Source organism: Myxocyprinus asiaticus, chromosome 33 (assembly GCF_019703515.2).
Source record: "Myxocyprinus asiaticus isolate MX2 ecotype Aquarium Trade chromosome 33, UBuf_Myxa_2, whole genome shotgun sequence".
Taxonomy (NCBI): domain Eukaryota; kingdom Metazoa; phylum Chordata; class Actinopteri; order Cypriniformes; family Catostomidae; genus Myxocyprinus; species Myxocyprinus asiaticus.
In genome coordinates, this window is record NC_059376.1 from 25,955,257 (window position 1) to 25,982,444 (window position 27,188).

General features: G+C 38.5%; 2 protein-coding genes across 3 annotated transcripts; one reads left to right on the forward strand and one right to left on the reverse strand.

Moving 5' to 3' along the window:
• The first annotated feature begins 3 nt into the window (after nt 1-3).
• On the forward strand, nt 4-9,240 carry LOC127423831 (histone-lysine N-methyltransferase SUV39H1-like). Its single transcript, XM_051668461.1, has 6 exons — nt 4-776; nt 2,006-2,187; nt 4,655-5,308; nt 5,735-5,881; nt 6,259-6,388; nt 6,984-9,240. Exons 1-6 carry the CDS (start codon nt 758-760, stop codon nt 7,115-7,117), a joined length of 1,266 nt encoding a protein of 421 aa, XP_051524421.1. The 5' UTR covers nt 4-757; the 3' UTR covers nt 7,118-9,240.
• On the reverse strand, nt 7,950-24,416 carry LOC127423829 (protein phosphatase 1 regulatory subunit 3A-like). 2 transcript variants are annotated; one of them, XM_051668457.1, is made up of 4 exons: nt 23,406-24,412; nt 18,904-18,944; nt 18,694-18,782; nt 7,950-12,590 (listed from the first exon to the last, which is right to left on the reverse strand). In XM_051668457.1, the coding sequence occupies exons 1-4, from the start codon at nt 24,263-24,265 to the stop codon at nt 11,670-11,672; spliced, it is 1,911 nt and encodes a 636-aa protein (XP_051524417.1). In that variant the 5' UTR covers nt 24,266-24,412; the 3' UTR covers nt 7,950-11,669. The 2 variants fall into 2 exon arrangements, with proteins under 2 accessions (XP_051524417.1, XP_051524418.1); XM_051668458.1 differs by lacking the exon at nt 7,950-12,590 and adding an exon at nt 14,130-15,479 and having other exon boundaries at nt 23,406-24,416.
• Between the last annotated feature and the right edge of the window lie 2,772 nt (nt 24,417-27,188).

Consider the following 27,188-nt stretch of genomic DNA (forward strand, 5'->3'; position numbering starts at 1 on the left):
CGCAAGTGGATAAATAAATAAATACCTGCCTGCCTGCCTGCAACAAGTAAATTACAGGCATGAAAATGGACGAACAAACACAAACATCTGCATGTGAACATTTATTTAGGAGTCCCTAGACATATTTGAACATTGATAATACCCAGAGGCCCTTTAATAAGACTATTTAACAAAGACGGACCACTTCTATTAAAATGAATAGAAGAAATTGGAACGCCCAATTGTCAACGGATGTAAAAAGAACGTCCCGCCTTATAGCTAAAAGAGCCAATCACCTTTTAGATATAGACATAGCCTGTCAATCAACTCGAGAACGCGCATGCGCATTAGCTAGACAAACCGGGAAAATAGCGTTTTTTTTTTTAGCTTAATTTGAGGTACAAAAAACAAAACAAAAACAAAAAACATTTATGATACCAGTGTTGACAGTTTTTAATGCTGATTTGAAATATGCTCTTTGATCATGATCTTGACCAACCGTTTTGGAGATTTGGGTCTTTTCCCCGTTTAAGTAGATAGTAGTTGTACATGTATGCTGCTTGTTTACATAGAAAATAACTGCCAGAGAGCGTTCCAAGAATGGCATCCGAGTGGATGTACTTGCAAAAAATAACTTTGTTTTAAATCATGGGACTTCCCATAGTTTGGTCGATTTAAATATTCTGTTTCTATTGGCTGCTTTAACCGTCACTCAGACTGCGCCGCATCCAATCACCGAACAGTCTTTCAATCATATAATTTTGGCGAAGGTCGGAAGATGGCGGAAAATTTGAAAGGTAAGAATATATCGTGTTAATCGCTGGCATAAACGGTTAACACAACATATGTTTGACTAATTACTTGTGCTATTGGTTCAAGAGTTGCTTTTCTTATTAACTCCGGAAAGAGACACTCCATTACGGAGGAAACTTTGCTAAAGTTGTTGATGCAACTTCAAATTAGGTCGATGTTAAGGCTCCCGCGCGCTTATGCAGGAACACATTGAACAAGCGCGCTGTGAATGTCGCAACCTAACTTATCTTTTTTTTACTTTGCAAATACATTTCTTATTACGTTGTGCAGAGTTACAAATGCAACACAAGGTTTGCACACACAGTAGTTTGCCATATCCAAATATTTGTTTAGTTAACTTTTCCGTAAACTCGAGAAATCAAACCTTTATCTAGACAACAATCTTGCAGCCTTTTACCTATGTAGTTGTTTACCCACTTTTCCTGATCGTTAGGTTCACTGAATCTTTTGGCATATTTGCATTATGACAATTAGTCTTTAGCTAGTTAAATGGCCGATTGGTTGATACATGTGTAGTTTTCTAGAATATTTATAACAAGCTGACAAAATGATCCAGTTGTATATAAAATCTGTTTACGAAAAATAATCTTCGTCTTTTTTTTTATTTATAAAACAGGCCTTTGGTGTCAAAAACGACAATGAGCAGCAGCAGGAACAAATGCATATGAATAAAGACATTACAATCAAAAGAAAGAGAACATGTTAATCTTCAAAGTAGACTTAAAAAATGGCAAAATGCATAATTGCCTACCATATTTGTTAATGATTTGTAAATCACCATCAACTAATGTTTTAAAGAATCTTCATTTATATATTTAGTATTTTGCAAAAATCACAGTGATTTTATAATACAAATCAAGTAATGCATATTTCAAAATTAAACAATCATAAAGTTAATCCCAGTTTTTTTTTTTTTTTTTTCTTTCTGAAAATGTTTAAGAATAAAATACATGTTCTAATGATGGGTGCACTTATAACAATCAAAATAAAATCTCTCTCAAAAACTAATTACATGGGATCAGTAGGATAGGATTACATAGGGAAAGAAAGTCAGTTTGTTCTGTGGTGTTGTCATGGTTTACAGGACCCATCATCAGACTAGTGTTTTTCAGCTGTTTACTGAAGAACTGCACAATGCATATATTGATATAAAGTTGGTAAATATGTCTGTTGGTCTGGTTTTTCATGCAAATAACATTTAACTGTTTTGCAGGTCAAGTTTGTAGGGTTGCATGCATTGCTACTTCACAGCAGCTAGAGACGCTCTGTCGAGAGCAGGGTGTGATATGCAAAGAGCTGGGCATCAACAAACAAAATCTGTGTGATTATGAGGTGGAATACCTCTGTGACTACAAAAGAAACATTATCAACGAGGGGAGGATACAAACAACACAGGTGAGGGTAAAACTCTGCCTCTTAAAATGACTAGGCCTATGTTATGATGAAAATGACGATGTACTGATTTTGTATGAAAATAGCGTAGTGTGAACTATGAGATCATAATCCTCTGTGTATCTGTCATTTCTGTGGCTGCAGAGAAAGATGTTGTGTTTTTAGTGATTTAAACTATTCTTTTAAGCTAATGACATGGCTCAGATGGAATCATACATTTTTAGCCTTTTCTTTGCTAATTTTTAAAGAAATAGTTTATTGAAAAATGAAAATTCTCTCATCATTTACTCACCCTCATGCCATCCCAGATGTGTGACTTGATTTCTTGAAAACAAAAAAATATCTTTCGTAGAATATCTCAGCTCTATATACAATGCAAGTAAATGGTGACAAAATTTTTGAAGCTCCAAAAAGCACACAAAGGCATCATAAAAGCAATCCATGTCTTGAGAAGCGATATGATAGGTGTTAGGGAGAAACGGATCAATATGTAAGTGCTTTTTTTTTCTACAAATAGGCATGTCAATTTTCAGACATTTTTATAATCGATCATTGTGGAAATTAACGATCAATTCATCAATTAATCGTTAACGTTAATATCACAAAATGCATGTGGAGGACTCCAAATAATATGTGCATGTAGCCTACTGTTTAAATATAATTAAAATTATTACACTTTAGAAACGCAAGTATTGGCATTTTCCTCTTAAAATATTCTTAGTTCAATGTATTTTAATACATTTAGGCAATGTTTAGTGTGAATTTGTGAATGAATTACTGTTAAAAATAACTTGTATATATCACTTGATACATATCTGAGTTCATTAAAACTTCATGTTGTGGATCGTGGGATATTTTGGACCTTTGGACGTATTTTTATTTATTCATTACAAATTAAGTCAAACAGCAAGCTGTGTAAACACAGTACATTTACATACCACTTCTCTGCCGATGGTGTGATATCAGATGAATGTGCCTCTGCTTTCCCGGTGATCGCTGACGTAATTGTAGGTTGGGATGAAACAAGTAGGTCAGCCGTGCTTGTTGTCTTGTTGCACTTTCACGGTGTGTGCAGAAAAAATTAATGTTCATTTATAGAGAAGCGCTCCAACGTTGTTTACATCAAGCCAGAGATTATTTAGCAGAGATGCGCCACTTCTATTAAATGAATGGGAGAAATTTGAGCGCTTAACCAAGGAGCTCTGAGCACCCAGCGGTCAACGGATGTAGAAAGGAAGTCCTGCCTTACAGTTAAAAGAGCCAATCACCTTTTAGATATAGACATCACCTGTCAATCAACTCTAGAACGTGCATGCGCATTAGCTATACAAGCCAGGAAAATTGTGTTTTTTAGCATTAATCTGAGGTAAAGAATCACAATTTATGATTCCAGTATTGTCAGATTTTATTGCTGATTTGAAATATCATCTTTGATCGTAATCTTGACCAACCGATTTTGAGATTTTGGTCTTTCTTCATTCAAGTAGATAGGAGCTGCACTTGCATGACTGGAAATAGCATTCCAAAGATGGCTGACAGTGGACTGACTTGCTTGAAAGACTTTGAGCCCACTTCATCTCTGACCTGTGCATTTGTAGGGCTCTTCTTCTGCGAAGCGAATAAGACATGACATGAAGCGCGCAGACACCTTCTAGCAGCGGGTAACTGTAGACAGCCTTATCAACGTCTGCTGTCATAATTAAAAACACATTTGTCCTGAAATTACTTAATCGATAAGCTTAATAATTCAAATTATTAACGGCAATTTATCGATTTTCGATTTATCGTTAACATCCCTAACTACAAATGTCCACTTTCAAACAGCCCTTCTAAGAACTCTTCTCTCCTAAAAGTTATTCTTTTGGTTTTGGCGATTCACATTAATCGTGCATATAGCCGCCTATTGGGCAGGGAGGAGAATTTATAGTAAAAAAGGACTTAAATATTGATCTGTTTCTCACCCACACCTATCATGTCACTTGTAAAGTCATGGATTGCTTTTCTGCTGCCTTTACATTTTTTTTTAGAGCTTAAAAGTTTTGGTCACCATTCACTTGCATTGTATGGTCCAACAGAGCTGAAATATTCTTAAAATCTTCATTTGTGTTCAAGAAATCAAGTCATACACATCTGGGATGGCATAAGGGTAAGTAAATTATGAGAATTTTCGGGTGAACTATCCCTTTAAGGGTAAAATCTGTGGAATGAATATAAATATGGTAAAGTATGTTAAAAGGACTAAGAGTACTACACTGTTACTGGTAGATGAGCATGCAAGTGGTTTTCTGCAGAGTTCTGCAGGCGTACATTCTGTGTGTGCCTACTAATCAGTCTGATAAAAGTTAATCTGGAGTTATAAAGATGTTTTGAGTAGATGTCCCCAGTATCTGCAAAACAATGTGATTCATACTAAATCAGTTACCTCTAGCAGTGCTAAAGTTCTGTACCATCCCTGTTACCTCCTTCACAGGAGTTATTCTTGGTGAAATGGAGGGGCTACCCCGAATCCAGCAACTCATGGGAGCCACGGAAGAACCTGAAGTGCGTAGATCTGCTCAACCAGTTCTGGGAGGACCTGAATGCAGAAATGCAGAGACAGAAGAAGCGTGTCATCCCCAAAAAGCTAGACGCCGGCACTGCGTCCCACCTCGTCCAGCGGGCAAAACTCAGGCAGACCCTTGCACTGTGGGAGGTGCACCTCAACAGCTTGGGTGCCCACAAAGGCCACATTTACGTCAGGAACCAGATCGACCTGGAAGGCCCACCTAAGAACTTCACCTACATAAATGACTATAAAGTTGGCGATGGGATCATGCTCAATGAGGTGGCCGTGGGCTGTGATTGCACAGACTGCCTGGGCAGCCCCGTGGACGGCTGCTGTGCTGGAGCTTCGCAGCACAAGTTTGCTTACAATGAATTGGGCCAGGTGCGCATTCGGCCAGGGTTGCCCATTTATGAGTGCAACAAACGGTGCCGCTGTGGGCTGGACTGCCCCAACAGAGTAGTGCAGAGGGGCATTCGGTATTCCCTCTGCATTTTTAGGACAGACAATGGTAGGGGCTGGGGGGTACGAACCATGGAACGCATTCGCAAGAACACTTTCGTCATGGAGTATGTTGGGGAGGTGAGAAGTGTGGAAGGGTTCGAGCCGTATATTAGCTTTCTGTCTGAATCTGATATCAAATGTCACACTGGCACGCTCAAGTATTTGTGCTAGTTTGCATGGAGGATCAGTCAATTATTTTTTTTTTTAATTAAGCCTAGGCCTAAATGGTTTCCCATTTTTATTTAGTGGTGGGTCATTAAGTCATTTTGGCTTAGACACAGCAGAATTGCCTAATTTCAATCATTTTTACTTGAGTACTGCAGTTCTGTTGGTTTAAGGTTTTAGTGTTATCATGAATACATGTTTTGCCTCTCTAGTAAATATTGCATTTATCAAGCAACTGAAAGTTTCCACCTTGTCATGAGTGATTGGCTGATTATCTGTTTCCCAGAAGAGAGTCTGGCTGCATGATTGTTTGACCAGTTTTTTTCCATTCTGCTTCAGATCATTACAACAGAGGAAGCAGAACGGAGAGGTCATGTGTATGATAAAGAAGGAGCAACCTATCTATTTGACCTGGATTATGTGGACGACGAATACACGGTGGATGCTGCTCACTACGGAAACATCTCCCACTTTGTCAACCACAGCGTGAGTGAATTTGAGCTTGGATATTCTTGTAAACAACCTCAGAGCTGTTTTACTTTGTTTAATCTGTAGAATATTTGTATTTATACAGATTCAACAGTCAATGGTAGTTGCAGCCGCTAAAGTAAACTTGAGTGAAAAATGGTAGCAGACTTAACATGAAGTTGCTTTAGATACATATTGTTTGCAAAATGACCAATACGCACAAGACTTTTCAGTGATTTGATATCAGTTAAATTGCACCTTTTGTGTACAAAACTGTAAACTAAAAACAAGGATGTTACTCTTCTTTGGACAGTTTTTACTTCCTGGTATGTACTAAAGAGTTGTTATAATTTCAGTATAGTGAAGTATATGTTCCCTACATTGTCTCCTCACAGTGTGACCCCAACCTCCAGGTATATAATGTGTTTATTGATAACTTGGATGAGCGACTGCCACGGATAGCATTTTTCGCCACACGTGGCATAAAGGCAGGAGAGGAGCTCACCTTTGACTACAAAATGAAGAGTAAGTGTGTAGCTGAGTAGTTAAAGCCAAACATTAAAACTTAAATAGTTCACCCAAAAATGAAAATTGTTTCCTCACACTCATGTCCTTCCAAACTCATGCAACTTTCCATGTTCTGTGAAACACAAAAGACGCTTTAAAGAATGTTCACGCTGCTTTTTTCCATGCAAAGATATAGTATAAAAGTAGCACATACAACTTAAGCGCTTTATTCCATGTTTTCTAAATCAATCTCTGTCATAGCTCTCAAATGTCATGCACACATCAGCATATTCATTTAAATGTGAGCATTTATTCAACTTTTATTCAAACTTGGCGCATCATGTTTGGTTTCCAAACACACAAGAAGCAATGGCATTTGGTGTTATGGACGTCAAACATGGCGTGACGTGTCTTGATGCACCACGTTTAAATATACATATGTGAATGAGAGACTTGCATTAGGCTCTGTGTGAAAACCATACCAGAAATAGATAAGACACTGCCCTAACGTACACAAAACAAAGATTAATTTGGATTTGGACATCAGTTTATGAATATATTTAAGCAATGTAGACTTTTTTTATTTTAATTAAATGTCTCTGTCTTTTTTCAGTCGATCCAGTAGATGCCGAGAGTGAAAAGATGGATTCTAATTTCAGTTTGACAGGACTTCCAGGTTCTCCTAAAAAACGTATGCGCATGGAGTGCAAATGTGGGGTTGCGACATGCAGAAAGTACCTTTTTTAGAGGTTGTGGCCACACGGAGTCAAGATCAGGCTAATAAGTCACTGCAAGAAGATCATATGTTGAAAACATCTATGGTGTGGCAAATGTTTCGGGAGGTATTTTGAAGTACCTCATTGAATTTTAAGTATTTTGTCTTTTCATTTTTGTTATTTTTTTTATTATTGTTTCCCCAAGATCAACTTAAGCTTTTCATTCAAAGAGTGAAGAAATCTTAATTTTATATAAACTGTTAATTGTCAGTCAGTTAAAAAAAAAAAACAATATTTGCCCTAATGCGCAAATGTTGTTACACCATGGGAACCTTATGGGACATTTTACATGTACAGATGTTTGTATTTTTTCTTTTTTTCTCAAAATTGTTATAAATGTACAATTTATCGGTTTTGAGTAGATGGATTGTCCTGTTTTTATTTTTAATTATTTTTCCTTTTAACAATCTTTTGTAGCATTTTTTTTTTTTTTTTTTACGTTTGTAGCACTGTTTTTAACAAGTATCTTTATTTGGTGCCTGGCCAGTGTAAAATATTAATGCTTTAAAATGCCCTTTACTTAAAGGAATAGTTCACCCATGAAAATGAAAATTCTCTCATCATTTACTCACCCTCATGGCATCCCAGATGTGTATGACTTTCTTTCTTCTGCAGAATATAAATGAAGATTTTTATTTCCGGTCTGTAGGTCCATACAATGCAAGTGAATAAGTGCCAAAATTTTGACGCCCCAAAAAGCACATAGAGGCATGATAAAAGTAATCCATTCGACTCCAGTGTTTTAATCCATATCTTCAGAAGTGATATAATAGGTGTGGGTGAGAAACAGATCAGTATTTAAGTCCTTTTTTTTTTTTTTTTTTTTTTTTTTGCCAGAAATTCTTCTCCCTGCCCAGTAGGGGGCGATATGCATGAAGATTTTGAATCGCCAAAAACACAAGAAGAATGTGAAAGTTAAAGTGGAGATTGAGCAGGGAGGAGAATTTATAGTAAAAAAAAAAAGGAACTAAATATTGTTCTGTTTCTCTCACACACACACCTATCATATCACTTCTGAAGACTGATTTAACCATTCAACTTTTATGCTGACTCCTAAAAATCTTCATTTGAGTTCAGCAGAAGAGAGAAAGTCATACACATCTGGGATGGCATGAGGGTGAGTAAATCATGAGAGAATTTTCATTTTGGGGTGAACCTTCCCTTTAAAGCATATAATGATTTTGTCATGAAATATTCACCAGGGGGTTAAATTGCACAGAGAGGCAAAATTGTCGGACTGAGGAAAGGTGGACCAACACGAGTTGCAGTCTTTTATGCATACATAATGTTGTCTTTATGTATTTTATTTGTATATAGTCTAACAATCCATGTGTCAAAATATATTAATTTTACTATCAATTTGGTCTTTCAGAGGCTGTTTTTGAGAGCTGGACATTAAACAACAGGATGTATGAATAAGCGGAAGAGCTTGAATGCTGTTTTTTACAGATCTATCTACTACTATACAGGTGGTTTTCAGAACAGGACAGCGCAACTTTGGGATGTTGAGTTAGGTTCATGTGATAGGACAGTCTCAGGAACATTTCACTATTAAATTCACAGAAATGTCATCTTCATAAACGAAACAAAGAGTAAAACAAAATCTGTGCATATGTATATATTTAAAGTTTACCACTTGTTATTTTTGTTAGTTTTGTATTGGGGAAAAAAATCTAGTTGCCTTGATGTTGTCACATGATCTCACATTTATGTCAGAGCATACCCATGCATGTTCAACATAAACATGAGAACATGTTTGGGGTCCTTGGTTATTAAATCATATCATGAGTTCCATTGCGCTGTGAATATTGTTTGTATAACGTCAATACAAAAGTTTAAATCATTTTGATGAATCATCCTAATATGTGAAAGGATGTACACTAAAAAGACAAATAAATTAATCAAGCTCATAGATTTTTATTTTTACTTTGCCAGTGAAAAGCTACAATGGGGGTGTTTTTTGTTTTTTTTTCTTTTAAGCTCAAAAAGTGAACATGTTTTGGCTGTCAAGCATTACATCTGTCCACATCTTTGTGTACTTGTTTTGGTTACCCATCCTTACATTAATTCAGTAATAAAAGAGTGACACTACTTTTTCAGTCCAGGTTTAGAAAAGGGGAACCAAGGGTCAAAGATTTCTTTAAGGAGCTGCATTACCATAACAGCTTACAATGGTGTTCAGTCACCCAGTAACTCAATGCTGTGGCTTCAGAGCAATGCATGACCTTTTAGGGTGAAATCAGGGGCTCAGGGCATGCTTTTAAAGTGCACTGCAAAAGGCTATATCCTTGTCTCACTGACCGACCTGTGCTAACTTTGAGACTGTGTAGAAGATGCAGCTCTTAAAGGTGCAATATATAATATATTTATTGTACTAAAGCATACAATTATCATAATATGTTATCAGAGATTTAGGAATAGAAAGTTGAAATACTGGCTTCTCCGAAAACAGTGCTACAACCAGTATATTCTACTTTGAAATGTTTGTTCCAGGCTGGAATATCTGTTTGTGTTTTGGCCTGTGTGATCCCGCCAAGTTAGTGGGCAAACACAGTGCGCTGCAGCCATGGAAGCCAGCAATACATCTAGCTAACATTGACAGACAGCTGGTTTATAATTTTCAAACAAAAACATTGCAAACGTATAAATTAGCTGATCAGCTTACAGTGTAAGGCTCATCGCTTGCCATTGTCAGTTTGCTCATTCCTGTTGCGTGTCCTAAACCTACCAACTGCGTACGCTTAGAGTCTGGGGAGGAGGGGGTGGAGGAGACAACTCTCTCCAAAATTTTGAATTTTTAATGCAGTACCCATTTTAAACGCTTGATATCAATGTTACAGATTGCTCCTTTAAGTAGTACATTATTTGGCTCTAATGTTTCTTTAACTCACGTTATTGTTGAATAATCCACAAATGTAACACATTTAAAAAAATAAAAACTTGTGATTTTAGGTTTACAGGCAAAATGTGTAACCTAGGTTAAACAAAGATTCATATCCATATACAATATCACACACCAGTTTCACAGTGCAGTCCAGTAAATTAATATACAAGCCCAATGTCTACAGCGATTTACATTTTGTCACCTTCAATTTGTAAGACCTTAGTTTAATTGTTTATTTTAAACTTGTACAAGTTTAAACTTTTCTGAATTTCTTTAAACGCAGAGCTCAGCAATCACTTTGGGCTGTTTGCTTAGTCTCATGTCAGTCTACATCATTTCAAACATAAAACCCACATACACTCACCCTCAAGTCATCCAAGTTATAAGTGAACTACTGAAGTGGTTGTGTAAATGAACCAAATGCATGTTTTTAGGGGCAGTATGATTGGCTCAATAGAAACAAAACAAAAAACTGACAAACATTTTGGTAAGTGTGAATAAATGCAGTAAAGGTGAATCATATTTCCAATGACGAATAATGAAAGAATATATAGTGATGTCATTCAGCTAAAACACACATTGTCTGCTCATACTATTTTTGGTTTTATATAAACCACTGGAAATTATATGCTGGAAGTCTGGATACACAATAAGTCAAAGCCATCGGGCCGAACGATTCTGAGCATGGTGAGTAACGGTTCTAGTAGCATTTCCACTTGAGCATGGTTTAGTACAGTCCAACTACTTTGGTGGAACGCATGTAGTGATGTGGCGACTCACGATTGTTCACGTGCCCAGTCAGTCCATTCTAATCCTGTTTTTGCAGCACCACAGTGAAAAAAACAAAACATAACTGTGCCAACTAGCCTGGAACAGTGCCGATCCACAATGAGAACCATTTGGCCCGATGATGGAAAACCGCACATGAGTTCTCCTAAATTTAAAAACACAAAAACTCTCACTACTGCTCTATTTACATTTATATAAACACAAATATGACACCAGCTCGGTTTACATTAAACTTATTGTTGGAATTCATCAAGGCACAAGAGAGAAAAGAAGAATGTAAAGTCTCAAGTCTTTTTAGGAGTAAGGGGTGGAGGAGAAAGAAAAGCTACAAAGAAAACACCAGAAATCAGAAAGAGAGGGACAATAAGAATAATCCCACAAACAGGAAAATGCTGGGCTCTTGAATCCCAGCAGCTAAGCAGACAACAGCACTGAAGAAAGTGAAAGAGGCAATCAGAGACTTGTCCAGAGTCACCTCAGTTTGACCCTTTGATATTTCACATATTTTTGTGCTTTCTCTAAGCAGTGGTGTCTGGGTTTCTGAGTCTTTACATGTTTGCTTTGAAGCAGCAGTCAGTTCATCATTCTGGAAAGAATTATGGTAAGCTATATCATCTTCTGTTGAGTGAACAGCTGAATGACGAAGACTGAAGGTGAAATCAGGGGCTACAAATGTCATTCCAGAAATGCTGGCCAGTCCTGACTTTTCCTGTTTGTTTTTTTGATGGTCTGGAGCAGACATGGTAATGGTTTGTTTACCGTTTGTATCCTCAGGCAAGACTGAGGCAAGCTCACTCCCCTCCAGGACAAGTTCCTCCTCTTTCTGATGTTGTGTTGTGGTTAGCTCATGTTAAAAGGTTTCTGTGAGTGAATAGATTGGTACATTTTGGGTTTCTCTGTCCTGTCTTATGGGACCTGAATTGGTGACTGCAAGACAGGAAGCCACCAAACCAGCCATTTCCTCATCACCCATCTTGGTGCTTTCCATTGTGAGCATCACATCAACCACCTTTGTGGTCTCGGCTCTGACCATAGAGACAACTTCTAATTCCTGTTCATGAGATCCTTCCTCCAGAGGGTGCTGTAAGCTCTCAGAGAAACTGTCTGCATCCACAGTGAGATTGAGGTGTTCCACGTCTTCAGTTGCATCATCATTGTTAACATTCTTTGAGGAATGAGACTGCACAGCTTCATCCAACATTTGAAAGTAAGTGTTTGTCTGTTCATCCTTGATTTTCTGATTTAGCTGTTCCAGCATGTCTGCCTCTGTCTCATCGATTTCTAACTGTATTTCCTCAACATCTTTCTCCTCCTTTAACATTTTTATACCTTCTGCCTGGATGTACGATGCATCTGGAAACCCAGCCAACGAGGGTTGGCTGAACTCAAAAGGCACTTGTGATGAAATCTCAAACTGGAAATCATCTTTATGTGGATGAGGTTCAGACTTATGAAATTCCTCAAAATCATTCTCTGATGTCTCATCATTGAGGGAGACAAGGATAGTAGGAGACAATGATGGGACAACATTATAGACTTGATCTTGAGGTTCAGAAAGCTGCTGATTTAGATGTGATCTTTGGTCAAGTACTGATAACTGCTGAATGGCTTCGCCCATTGTTTCAGACTCTTCTGTTTGTGGTGAATTATTGGACAAAATTGACTCTAGCAGAAGTGGTTCTCCGTAGGGAATATTTGTAGTGGATGGAGGACATCCTGCTGTTAAGGAATGCCTGATGGACTGTGAAAAACTGGGCAAATTCATGGCTATCTGCTTCAGAGAGGAAAATGTAAAAAAAAAAAAAAAAAGCTTAGTACTGCACACATTGGAAAATTATGACATTAGGAAACAGAAAACAGTTTTCATCTGGAAACGTCTTAGTGTAGACATGGCCTGAGTCTTTATAACAATCAAAAACACTAAACACTGTTCTGTTACATGGCACATGGCATTTATGAATATGAATTACTGACTTTTAAATAGTGTAAGTTTTCTTTACATTTATTCAGTGTACTGTTAGTGGACCATTTTGAAACACACACACACACACACACACACACACACACGTACACTATTTGAAGCTATAATATATTATCTATTTTCTAATTTAACAGGATCTGTCCCAGGATTTGTTAAAAATAGAAAAATTGTTAAACTACCCAAAATGCAAAGTGCAGTGATTTCTGTTGGCATGATGTTTGTGCCAATTCCCATTCGCTCATTTCCAGCAAGGCCATGCAACTGAGGCAAGATCACTCTAATGGAAAGTCTCACAGTGTATGGTTAGGTAAAACAAAACCTTCAATAGTTCTTAAAGAGCACCTATTATGGTTTAGATTTACCTGCATCCAAGGTCAAAAAACACTTTAATTTGCTCATAATTTAAATTGCAGCATTACCCTTTTTTTTTTCCCAGTGTCAAAAACGACTCGTTCAATAATCCGTTCTAAAGGATTCATTCTAAACTCCTCCTTTCAGAGAACCTACTCTGCTCTGATTGGTCAGATGTCCCAGTCTGTTGTGATTGGTCTACCGCTCAGTGTTGTGTTTGAGGGCAGGTCAAAGCTGTTCGCGTGCAGCCAATGAAGACCAGAGGTGGGTTTTTTGTTACCAGATTATGTAGGTTAGTACAGGAAGTACGTCTGGAATTACTAACGACTCGTTTCAGGTGTTCAGAATCGGTTCTTTCATTGGGAGTCAATAACTCCATTTGTCGTGCACTTTGATTTTTGAAACTTTGCAGACTTTTTTACATTCACAAACAGCTATATAACACACTACACGAAAGGTAATATTTGAAAAACCATAACAGGTGCTCTTTAATGTTTGTGAAAGAAATACAAACGATAATTTTTTTTAAAAAAGTATACACAAAAAGTGGTGCTGAAAATGCTAGGAGAATGCTGTTTAACTTTGAGAAGTTGTGCACATCTCAAAGTAAAACATGCCATGATACTGACAATATTTACCTAAAAATGTCAATCACAAGAACATAGTAACATTTTTTCTGTTTAAGGTATTATTTTTCAACAGCTGGCTTTTTCGGGGTTTTTTTTATCCATCAAACAGGTCCTTGCTAAGTCTCAAGATGGTCCAAGGGGAAACAGTCCAGAAGCAGGTTCAAAAAGAGATGTTCCCACCTTCACCTGAATGTGTTAAAAAACTAAACCAATTGAATTTTGACGTAATATTTTAAGCATGTTGCTTTTGTTTGAAAACCAATGTATGAAAATAAACAACTACATGGTGGATCTTAATCATTAACATCCACCATGTAGTTGTTTATTTTCATACTTTGGTTTTCAAACTTAATAGGTCATGACAGGATGCATGTTACATGCAACACGATGAATGGGTGACATAAGCAAGCATAAAGTTAACAAGCTGCTTGCACATTACCTAATCTGTTGCTGAAGCTTCAATGAGCTGTTCAAGTAGACAAATGAGAATTAAAAAAAAATCAACATACAGTTTAGATTTTCTTTTTCTTTTTCTGAGAACTGGGTAAAGTTACAAGAAAGTTAATCCATTCTTTGTTTTATTTTTACACATTAGTTACTTTAAAAAAAGACCTAACATATATTCTGAATCATAAATTAAACAACATATTTTTGAAAAGGTTCAACAGGACTTAGGCTTCTGGTAAAGAAATAATAAAGGGCCTTTCCTTTTATTGTAAATGTTGACCACAAACCAGACGCGGAGATGGTGATGCTATTGTTGTAAATACCAGAATCAGTTATTCGACACAGCCACAAATTGACAGACTGTAAATAGACACAATTGAGTGGTTATCTGAGCAGTCAAATGTCGGTGAGAATTTTAAGAAACAAATGTTATCTTGTGTGAGTATGCAGCTATGATTAAATCTGTCAATATCAGTTTTTTTATTTTTAGTTATGTATTTATGTTTTATTTGAGTGTTAAACGGACAAAGGCAATCAATGAGTTAAAGTTTAATTTTACATCTTGATTTATCTTTAGACTGGGTGGCTATGAAAAACATTTCAGCTTTGCACCAGTTGCAATAGTGACAGACAGAAGCCCTTAGTATAAGTATAAACTAAATCTGATGGAATCAGATTACTTATTAAAGCTGTAATAGGTAACTGTGCTCTCTAGCGACACTTGTGGTTGAAACTTAAAATTGCAAGCAATTTGCGGAAGAATACATTACATCAGTCATGTTTCAGTACTGCTCTTCTGGCGGATGAATCTCCCAATTTGAGCCACCCTGACATCGACTGTGTGTGATCATGACTGGAGCCGGAGTCATAACATGCTTGTGACAAGGAGGAGGGGAGGGGCGGGCCTTGAGGACACACTCCCAGCCCTGAATCGTGCTAATCAGCCAGGAGGGGGATAAAGGCGAGCTGGAGGCGCCAGTTCGAGAGAGAGAGCCACATGCGTCCGCTATGTGTGTGTCTGTGTTTGTGTTTAAGTTGATTTGAGTTAATTTATGTTATTAAAACCTACGTTGACTGTTCAGTTGGTTCCCGCCTTCTCCTTGTCCATCCTTACCCTGTTACATTGGTGTTAAAACCCGGGAAGGAGGTGGGATGAGCTGTCGTGGAGTCTGTCAGGGGAGCAGCCGCGGCCGTCTGTCTGGGGATGGAGGGGTCGCTGCCGGCTGCCAAGAGTTGGAGGAACCGCTGTCATCTGCAGAGAAAGGGGAGGAGCCGTTCCGTCAGAGGACTCGCTGCCGTCTGCCGGGGAGGAGTGAACTGTCGTCTGCCAGAGGTCTGGGGAGTGGCTGAGGACCAGGCGAAGGTGTGTCCAGGGACCGGCAAGCAAGTTTTCTCTCTCTCTCCCCTCTCTTTCTCTGTCACTCTGCCTCACTCTTTCACTCTCCCCTTTCCCTCCCCTCATCTCTCCCAGGGCTCCAGAAAGGTGGGGAAGACCTGCCATCAGGCATGACCGGAAAGGCAACACCCCCCACCCCCCCCATCCAGGAAGGCAGGGGAGTACGACATGCCAGGTGTTTCCCGGCCTGAGTTAGGCGATGGAGGAGTGTGAGGAGGAGGAGGGCGGGTCCGGGCCATGAGGACACACGCCCAGGGCTCCAGAAAAGCGGGGAAGACCTGCCAGCAGGCATGGCCAGAAGGGCAACACCCCCTCTTCAGGAAGGCAGGGGAGTATGACATGGTTTCCCCGGCCTGAGTCAGGTGATGGAGGAGTGCGATTAGCCCTGAATCAGGCTAATCAGCCGGGAGGGGGATGAAGGCTAGCCGGAGGTGCCAGTTCAAGAGAGAGAGAGCCACTTGCGGCCACTGTGTGTGTGTGTGTGTGTGTCTATGTGTTTGTGTTTAAGTTGATTTCAGTTCATTTATGTTATTAAAACTTATGTTGACTGTTCAGCCGGTTCCTGCCTCCTCCTCAACCATCCTTACCCCGTTACAGTGCTATTTTCACGTTGATATTATGTTATACAAATAAACATTTGAAACGGGAATATTACTTGCTTTGATGAAGATACACAACACTCTTATTTATGAATTAATTTTACACTTAAATCGCTTTTCTGACACTACCCTCAAAGCACTTTTAAATAGATAACAGGGGACTCTCCTCAGACACTACTAGTAGATCTTAATATGATTATTCAAGTGTTTTATCTACAATTACTGTTTGAATTGTACTACAATTTTCAATTTGAGAGGTTCAACTCGTGATGTGTGTGATCCGAGTTCAATAGAAGATTATTTTTATACTATATTGTCCAGCCTCAGTTACTACAATAGCATGTCTATGCAATGCACACAATAAAAGGGTAAACTAAAAACATAAAATGAGGATTCAATAATGATGGGGATAAAATATACTTTATTAAACGTAAAAATAGTATGCTTAAATATGCAATATAACAAATTACAAGAAGTCAATTTTAGAAGTCATACATATTAAAAATGTCATAGTAACTTCACCAGACAACATAGATACATCGCTATCGGTTAACACGCGAGTATTATAGCAGGTAAACAACTTCACCAAATGGATAACAAACAGACATCCATCTAGAATGCAATGATGCTGTCCTGAACTGTGTGAGTGTTAATGAACTGAGTTGAACAGCGTAGTTAGTTTCTCCAGCCGGAACATGAGACAGCTGGCACATCTTTCCTGTGTATGCGGACATGACGTAATGACGCAAGGATGAATGTCATAAGTCAGAGATCTTGCGTCAAATCGAACCCGACAGCTCAGAATACAAATCGTTTTTATAGGCTTACCGTAGTGAATCAGGGTAAGGTAAGGACATTGTTTTAAACACTGATTGTTGATGTACTCAATCATTAATGGCAATTTGTTCATTTTTAACCTAAAAATCTTACGTAGTGCAGCTTTAAAGAAATATTCCGGGTTCAATACAAGTTAAGCTTAATTGACAGCATGTGTGGCATAATATCGATTACCACATCTCACTTCCATTGTAAGTGCCTCACTGTAACCTCGATTTTTGCTTTATTTTAAAGAAAAGGAGGACGAGTCGGAATTAAAAACAAAAATGTTTTATCCCCTTTTCTCCCAATTTGGAATGCCCAATTCCCACTACTTAGTAGGTCCTCGTGGTGGCGCGGTTACTCACCTCAATCCGGGTGGTGGAGGACAAGTCTCAGTTTCCTCCGCTTCTGAGACTGTCAATCCACGCATCTTATCAAGTGGCTCGTTGTGCATGACACCGCAGAGACTCCGCATATGGAGGCTCATGCTACTCCCTGCGATCCACGCACAACTTACCATGCGCCACATTGAGAGCGAGAACCACTTATCGCGACCACGAGGAGGTTACCCCAGGTGACTCCACCCACACACTGGATTCGAACTCGCGACTCCAGGGGTGGTAGTCAGCGTCAATACTCGCTGAGATACCCAGGCCCTGGGACGATTCTAAATAAAATTTTTGTGGTAATCAAAATTATGCCACAAATGCTGCCGAATGAGCTTAACTTGTATTAAATCCAGAATATTCTTTAATGAAAAAAAACATATATAACATTTCTGATAAATAAATAGCAGCCTTTTACCACATTTAATAAGATATGAAGATTCACTGTGAGAGTGTTGAAACAGCCTAAGTATCTATTCAGATCTATGAAATTACATTCAGGTAAGGGTTAACTAGCTTATGAAGTTAGATTTAACTGGGCAAGTTGTCACAGTTTTACTGAAGCAAATTGTCAGATGTGATTATCATTTTTGATAATTTATTACCTAACATATTTGCTGGCCAAAACGTTGAATGTTTTATATTTTATACCTTACGTTTTACTTAATTGTTTTACTGATTAGATTTAGCTGATTACTAATTACAGTTTAAGTCAGAAGTTTACATACACTTAGGTTGAAGTCATTAAAACTCATGTTTTAACCACTCCACAGATTTCATATTAGCAAACTATAGTTTTGGCAAGTCGTTAAGGACATCTACTTTGTGCATGGCACGAGTAATTTTTCCAACAACTGTTAACAGAAAGATTGTTTCACTTTTAATTTACTATAATCACAATTCCAGTGGGTCGGAAGTTTACATACACTAAGTTAACTGTGCCTTTAAGCAGCTTGGAAAATTCCAGAAAATGATGTCAAGCCTTTAGACAGTTAGCCAATTAGCTTCTGAAAGAAGGTGTACTGAATTGGAGGTGTACCTGTGGATGTATTTTAAGGCCTACCTTCAAACTCAGTGCCCCGTTGCTTGATATCATGGGAAAATCAAAAGAAATCAGCCAGGACCTCAGAAAAAAAATTGTGGACCTCCACAAGTCTGGTTCACAAGTCACCTTTGTCTTTGTTACCTATACTTGTGACAAATTGTGGCTTTTTCCAACTGTTATTCCAGTAGAACACATGTGGTTATAAAGCAAACCTCACTCACCTCAATGCCGATCTCTGGCTGGACTATAATCGGCTGTGCACAAGTTGTCTGAACCTCCGATGATTCACAGTCTTTGCTGCACAAGTGTGCTAAAACAACCACAGAGTAATCTGAAGTATAAAATGACTAACTTGCCATATGTTTGTTGTATTTTTCCTAACATGAATAAGCTGCTGGATGAAGTCATTAAGTTAATTACATACTACATACCATCTTCTTTGTCATAAGAGTCATCGTAATCAATGTCCGATCTAGAATGAAGACACACACATACACATAATAAAAATCATTCTTCAGCAGCCCATATACAGTATAAGTTAAATATAAATAAAGGAAAAGTGTAAAACACATACATTTTTAGGTGCAATCCAAAAGTCAATTACATACAGAAGCCTGTTAGTTGCTCTCAAATGTAAACCAACATAATTAATTGGTCAGAGGTAAGCATGATCGCTTGACTAAATGGAAAATAACTGCGACCTCTGTGACATTTGTTACCATGGTAACATCTGACTGCCTCCAAATTTAGATTTTTGGAAGTCAGTTTTGTGGGCAAAGACTGTTTAGCACACACTCCACTATTGTCATGGCATATTTTATGATGGGATAGTACCTATCTAAATACCAGATGCTTTAGTCTTGTGAGATAATATGATCACTCTTTGTTTACATCCCACAAGTGATACTTTTCCATTTCATTGAGTGAAAGAAATCGCTACACATTCCAAGCATTTTGTGTGCAAGAGTTCGACTGACATCCTGTTCTGTGACCTTTTTATTGTAGCATACTTGAGCAATGAAATAGCTGAAATAAGGTATGACATTTGAGGAAAGGTAGGCCGTGCTCATCGCTTGAGTTCCATGACAATATTTCTACAGTACATAATGAATTTATAAGAGAATAATTAGAGCATCAAGACTTCACACGGAATATTCCAGGTTCATTACAAGTTCAGTTCAGTCGACAGCATTTGTGGCATGTTGATTAGCACAAAAATTTATTTTGACTTTGTCCCTCCTTTTCTTTAAAAAAAAAAAAAAAAAAAAGAAGAAAAACAATTCTGGGTTACAGTGAGGCACTTACAATGGAAGTGAATGTGGCCAATTTTTGGAGGGTTTAAAAGCAGAAATTTGAAGCTTACAATTTTATAAAAGCACTTCCATTAACTCTTCTGTATTATTTGAGCTGTAAAGTTGTTTAAATAGTCACTTTTACAGTCATTTTAGGGTTTATTGACGCCACATCATCATGGCAACAAAGTTGTAAAATTGGCTATAACTTTACACAGAAAAGGTTAGTAAGTGATTTTATCACACTAACATCATGTTCACACGGATATGTTTATGTCTTTTGACTATGCTTTTGAAACAGTGAGCATTTTAATATTCAAAAATTGGCACCCATTCACTTCCATTGTAAGTGCCTCACTGGAACCAAGATTTTTGCTTTTTTAAAGAAAAGTTGTGGCGAGACTAAATTCATTTTTGGCGTAATCAACATTATGCCACAAATGCTGTCGATTGAGCTTAACTTGTATTGAACTCGGAATATTCCTTTAAGTTCCACAGCGTCTTTACACAGCTGAGTTAAATCTGCTTTGTGTGCTTGATAAAATTCTTTATAAAGATGCATTGCTGCATAAAAGCCAGAATAAATTATGCCTGCTCGGACCCACCTCAGCCCCTAGAATCAAAGGCAGTTCTGATGCTGCCTCGATTCTGTGTAAAAGAAGTGCAGCATCAGAGCAGCCTTAAACTTTGTTGTTGTCATGATAGAGCGTACTGCATGTTTTATAACAGGGCCAGAAATTAAGGGGAACTCGGGACAAAAATCCACCCAAAATGTAAAATGTGGAGGCAAACAAACCCATGACAAAAACTATTTTGCTACTAAACTGAGTTGCGTGGAAAACAAGGGGCTATCATCCCTTTACGGAGCACATTTTGTTCTTCTGCAAACCTTTTTTGTGATATTTTGTCGTGTTATGTGCACGTCCCAGACAGGATGTGAAAACGGATGAAACACAGGGTGAAAGGATCATCAGAGGGAACCATCATGGGCTCGCTGTGGCTCTACTGAGCAACCCCTGCAGAAAGGTCAGAGGTAAGGTCTCGGTATGCCAGAGCTGAAAGTGACACCAGCCTTGTCCTATTTTCATCCTACTCACACACACTTGAATAATTCACCAAAACAGGGTGAAGGGGTGAGGAGACTCTGCAATCCCAAAGCTCACATAATATGTAGATGCTTGAGTTACAAGGAATTCCACAGTTTTTCATCATTGTCACTGTGAAATTCACCATTAGCCAACGGATATTTCATGATATTGAGTAACTGTGTGCCTGAAAGGCATTTAGACACAGTTTTGTGACACATCATTGCACAATGACATTGACATGAATTATATATACACAGAAATAGTTCACCCAAAAATTAAAAAGATATCTCTCGCTGTGTCCGAATATTCATACTTGCCTATTATATAGCATGCTATATACAACAGTATGCCAAAAGCATGCCAATGGAGTAATATGTCCGAATCCTCAGTGTTCATGAAGCAGTAAGCGAGAAATACCTGAATTACCTACTATTTCCATCACTCTACTATCCCATAATTCCTCAGGAGTTGAGGCAACATCATGTTCAAAATGGCAGATTTAAAAAACGGCAGTGAACCGCGAGTCCGGTGGCTCTTCAACTGTAAGTGATATATAGCCTATATCAAGAATGTTGTTCTCTGTGCTTAGATAGTGCTTCTTTAACAAAACCAGAGCGGACTATTTCCACGGTTGTTGTTCTTAAACCATATATTCGTGTCATGGGTCAATACCCACATCCCCGGATGAAGTATATACGAAATCTATTCATACTACTTGCATGCATACCTAAAAAAACATACTGTTTTACCCACCGATAAGTGTGTGCTTCATCAAACATAGTACATACTGTGATCATGATAACATTTCCCTGATGTACTGACAATATATTTATGCTCTTTTGGGATTTTATGCCATTTTCATTTTATTTACATGTAAATTTCTCAATTTTACCATTAATTTGCATATGCAAATAGGCTAATTTATGAAACTTTTGTACCATAAAAACCTACACTTAAAGTTGAAACATGAAGAAAATATGAGAATGTGACATATACTGGAGGCAAACTGCTGCCATCTGGTAAACAAAATATAAATAACATGATTTGAAAATAATGTAGTGACAAATAACCAGTAGATGGCTGCAGTGTTCTATGCAGACACCTACTGTGTAGTCTGATTGCTTGTAACCTCATTTTATATTTTACAAGACATTATCAAACTACTATTTGTAAAAGTTCACAGAGAGAGAGAGAGATAGAGAGTGATAGAGAGTGGTTGTGTATGTTTTGCGCTCTGGATGTTTTATAGTCTCACCCTTTAATTTCGGAGTCTGTGTGTTTAGCATTGTGGCTGATTTATTGATTGTATTTGACAGATTTAAAAATTATTGCTCTATGTTATGGTCTTTCCCACACATTTTCGATGGTTGGTCACTTTTGACAACGACGACCAAAGGTGTCGCTTTTTTTTTTTTTTTTTTTTTTGAGACATCAAATCATTCCCAATTGTTTTGTTTTGTTTTTTTTTTTCAGATGGCAAGTGAAGGAAAAGTCACCAAGTCTTGTACTGCTCAGATAAAGGAAATTGTTTTTATTAAATCAGCAAAAGTGATTCCAGTCAAAAATGACTGAAGATCATAGGAGGGTTAAAGGGATAATTCACCCAAAAATGAAAATTCTCTCATCATTTATTTACCCTTGTGTATGATGTGTAAGACTTCATTTAATCTGCAAAACACAAAAGAAGATTTTTAGAAGAATATCTCAGCTCTGTGGGTCCATACAACACAAGTGAATGGTGACCAAAACTTTGAAGCTCCAAAAAGCACATAAATGCAGCATAAAAGTAATACATACGACCCCAGTGGTTTAATTAATGTCTTCTGAAACAATCCAATCGATTTTTGATGAGAACAGACCAAAATGTAACAATGTGACGACAACAACAATCTCCTTGGTGATCATGTTTTCAAGCTCAGTTACACTTCCTAGCACCATCTAGCACTCTACGCATGTGTCAAGTTCTCACCCAAAATCTACTGGATCGCTTCAGAATCCACTTAAGTCATATGAATTGTTTTATGCTACCTTTATTTGCTTTTTGGAGTTTCAAAGTTTTGGTCACTTACATTTTATGGACCTACAGGGCTGAGATATTCTTCAAAAAATCTTCATTTGTGTTCAGCAGAAGAAAGTAAGGGATGACATGAGGGTGAGATACACATCTGGGATGACATGAGGGTGAGTAAATGATGAGATCATTTTCATTTTTGGGTGAACTATTCCTTTAACATCTCCTTTTGTGTTCCATGGAAGAAAGAAAGACATAGAGGTTTAAAACAATACGAGGGTGAATAAATGATGACATAATTTTCATTTAGGGCGAACTATCCATTTAAAACTGTGCATTATACTTCATGAAGCAAACCATATCAGACTTTGAGAGATGTAAACCTACAGTTTACCTAAACATTACTGATGGACTCCCTCTCCGAAAGTTCTGTTCCGCTACTTGTATGATTTTACCCTCCAACCATTTCTTATACGGGAGAATCCTTACTCTTGGCTCAACATTTAACAACAGCATCAAGTCAAAAACAGACACCGACTTACCGGCACCTGGGGAGCTTTAGGATACCTCTTAGCTCAATATTCGCCGCCTTGGTGGACTGGTCAGTGTCGTCCTCATATGACTGAATGAGAGTCACTGAATAATTCCTGCCGTTGTTGTTCGCCCAAAACTCTCCATCTGACGTCTCATATCGCACAACGAATTCGATTCGCGCTCCGTTGAAGAGGTACGGTGAAGCGAAACACAGCTTCACTGAAAATTTGTCCGTTTCAACATCGTTGGAGCCCTCGACGTACTCGGCTGGATGATCAAAGTGACTGATCCATCCGTCCATTGTGGACCGGACATAGACTGATTTGTGAAAAGAAATATTGAGCACCCGGATCAGCACCTCGAAAGACACAGGCTCGTCCTGCACAGATGTCACGCGCTCTACCTCCAGCTTATTGGTGTGAACGGAGAGCTCGAGCTCCGTTCCCGCGAGCGCATGGAAATCTGGCGACATACGGTAAGTGTGCTCACGGTACGCCTTTCGGTACAGCGCCTGCTCTTCCTCCCATTTTGAGTCGTCCTCGTCATCCGATTCAAACAGTACAAACATTCTGACATCAGCCAGGTCGCCTCCTGTGCTGTCAACAAACGACACTCTTCTGCTGGGCAGCGCGAGACGAATTCGCATGTACTCCGCTGTTCCATCGGCAATTGAAGGTCCTCGCTTTCTGGGCACGGGAGAGCACCTTGGTATAAGCCGAACGTCTTCCTCCGTGTCTTCCTCCGTTTCTTCCTCATCTTCATCGCCCATGAGCTTGCTGATCTCTTCTCCTGAACGCTCAACCCTCACTGTCCTGAAAATACTCTCTTGCGAGGGGATGGTTAGGAAATTACTATCACCCTGCGCCATTACGCCTGATTCTTACTCCACAGTCGCCTATTATAAGGAAACTTAAAAGAAAGCATGCGATGAGTGTTACGTTTCCGTATGCACTGCTCGCGAAGGTCTGCCACCAGCCACCTCGTTTCAGTGGAACTGGGCCTAAACTATTCACACAAACGAGAAGTGCAGTTTGAAGTTCAGAGTGCACCTGCACGAATAGGTGTGTCTAAATTTAGAAGGAAGCTGCAGGTCCATCGTTTTCCAGAGGTCAGGAGGAAGATGGGCATTGTTGGTAATATCTCCCTCCCCCGGATCCCATGTTGGTCGCTCCTTACCGTACACGCCCCCTACTTCTATTTTAAAGTTTCAAGTGTTTGGTTGCTTTTTGATGTTGTGAGAGTAAATATCCCAACGAAACTCATTGCAAATGAAATAATAATAATAATAATAATAATAATAATAATAATAATAAAAAAAGACAAAAGCAACGAATTAATACGTCGTTATAATTATTATCGTTAATAATTTTATTTTATTTTTTATTATTATTAATATGTTGTCGATGATGAGGAAGGTGATGTTGGAGGTACTTAAAGATGTTAATCTGCACTTTAACAAGCATCTTTGTTCCCTCAATCCTGTCAATCAAATAAACAAGGCACAAGACAACAGCTTGTCCACGTCTGATTACTGTCCTCAAATCCTATAATCAAACACATATTTTGTCCATTAAAATTAGGTAAAACTGAAAAGATCAAGGCACCATGTGGGGTTCCTCAGCTGCCACACCGGTGATTTACTCTGTTCCTGCAAGAACTCTAAAGGACCGTCAACAGTTCCTTCATTAACCCCGTTATAAGAGAAATGCTTTGAGGCACTTCAGATATATTTTTGAAGTTCCTTAAGTACATGCATAAGACACTGGGGCTTCTTAAAAGGAATATTCTGTGTTCAATACAAATTGACAGCATTTATGGAATAATTTTGGTTACCACAAAAATAAAAATAAAAAGCAAAAATCTGGGTGACAGTGAGGCGCTTACAATGGAAGTGAGTGGGGCCAATCAATAAACGTTAAAATTCTCACTGTATAAAAAGTTTAGCTGCAGGATGTAAACAAAATGTGTGTTAACATGCTTTTATTGTGATAAAATGACTTACTAACATTTTCTGTGTAAAGTTAGATCCAGTTTTACAACTTTGCTGCCATGACAACGTAACATTGTAAATCCTAAAACCCTAAAACAGCTGAAAAGATGACAATTTTAAAAACTTTACAGCTCAAATAATACACAAGTTTTAACAGAAGAATTAATGTAAGCGCTTTTATAAAATTAAAAGCTTTACATTTCTGCCTTTGAACCCTCAAAATTGGCCCCATTCACGTTCATTGTAAGTGCCTCACTGTAACCTAATTTTTTTCTCTCTTTTTTTAAGAAAAGGATGGATGAGTCAAAAGAATATTTTTTTGTGGTAATCAGCATTATGCTACAAATACTGTTGATTGAGCTTAACTTGTACTGAACCTGGAATATTCTTTTAAATGGTGACTACAGTGTAGTTGTGTACAGATCCAGCACTGCAATATAACAGAATAATCATTAATCTTATCTCAATCTAATATTTCCATATTACATTTTTTTTCCTCCCCTTTTCTCCCCAATTTGGAATGCCTAATTCCCAATGCGCCCTAAGTCCTCATGGTGGTATATTGACTCGCCTCAATCCGGGTGGCAGAGGATGAATCTCAGTTGCCTCCACGTCTGAGACAGTCAATCCGCACATCTTATCACGTGGCTTGTTGAGCGCGTTACCGCGGAGACGTAGCGCGTGTGGAGGCTTCATGCTATTCTCCATGTCATCCACGCACAACTCACCACGCGCCCCACTGAGAGCGAGAACCACATTATAGCGACCACGAGGAGGTTACCCCATGTGACTCTACCCTCCCTAGCAACCGGGCTAAACTGGTTGCTTAGGAGACCTGGCTGGTGTCAATCAGCACATTATAGCGACCACGAGGAGGTTACCCCATGTGACTCTACCCTCCCTAGCAACCGGGCTAAACTGGTTGCTTAGGAGACCTGGCTGGTGTCAATCAGCACACCCTGGATTCGAACTCGTGACTCCAGGGGTGGTAGTCAGCGTCAATACTCACTGACCTACCCAGGCCCCCACCCATATTCGATATTGATATACTGTAAAATGTATCCCCTAGATGAAGGAATCAACTTGAGACTGGGGATGACTGTAACACTTTTTGTCTAACCACGAATTTTCACCAGTTTTGGTCCGTGATCATAAGATAGTGACAACTGTTTACTACAAACAGTCATTTTACGATCTCACTAAAAAATAAAAAGATACTCAATACATCATTTGAGGTTCCTCAACTGCCACACTAGTGGAACCCTCTGGAGATCCTCCAGACACCCTTTAAAGGAGCCTCAAACATCCTAAAGATGTCCTTCAGTATATACTTCAAGAGGCTTTTTTCCCTTATGATGGTGTTATTAAAGGAACCGTTGATATTTCTTAGAGTTTTTTTTTAGAGATCTTGCTTCCTAAGAGTACATTTCTCAGAGAACTCAAAGGGTGTCTGGAGGATCTACAGAGGGTTCCACTGGTGTGGCAGCTGAGGAACGCTAAATGGTGCCTCGCATGATTTTGTAATTTTTTACAGTGATTACAATGCAGACTTCAGGAATTGATGCAGATTACTTGGAGTTCCATTGTTACATTACATCTAGTGCAGATGGTTCTCATGATAATCAAATCAGGAGAATGAAATTGAATGACCTAAAATGTATCATAAAAAAAAAATTACAAGGTTTTTTACAAATTCTACTTGGCATACGTAGTCCAGACTGAGACTAACCTATATTTTTTACCTCACGTTGTCTCAGTCCATTACACAGATCTGTGATCTGCATCAATAGCTACAAGATGA

Bases quoted from the DNA above. Each gene is read 5' to 3' on its own strand.
- LOC127423829 (XM_051668457.1), bottom strand. From the start codon at position 24,265: ATGGCGCAGGGTGATAGTAATTTCCTAACCATCCCCTCGCAAGAGAGT. The intron at 18,945-23,405 runs GTAAGTCGGTGT...TCTTCATTCTAG, and splicing joins CTAAAGCTCCCCAGGTGCCG to ATCGGACATTGATTACGATG. The intron at 18,783-18,903 runs GTATGTAGTATG...TGGTTGTTTTAG, and splicing joins CTCTTATGACAAAGAAGATG to CACACTTGTGCAGCAAAGAC.
- LOC127423831 (XM_051668461.1), top strand. The intron at 5,882-6,258 runs GTGAGTGAATTT...GTCTCCTCACAG, and splicing joins CCCACTTTGTCAACCACAGC to TGTGACCCCAACCTCCAGGT. The intron at 6,389-6,983 runs GTAAGTGTGTAG...GTCTTTTTTCAG, and splicing joins CTTTGACTACAAAATGAAGA to TCGATCCAGTAGATGCCGAG.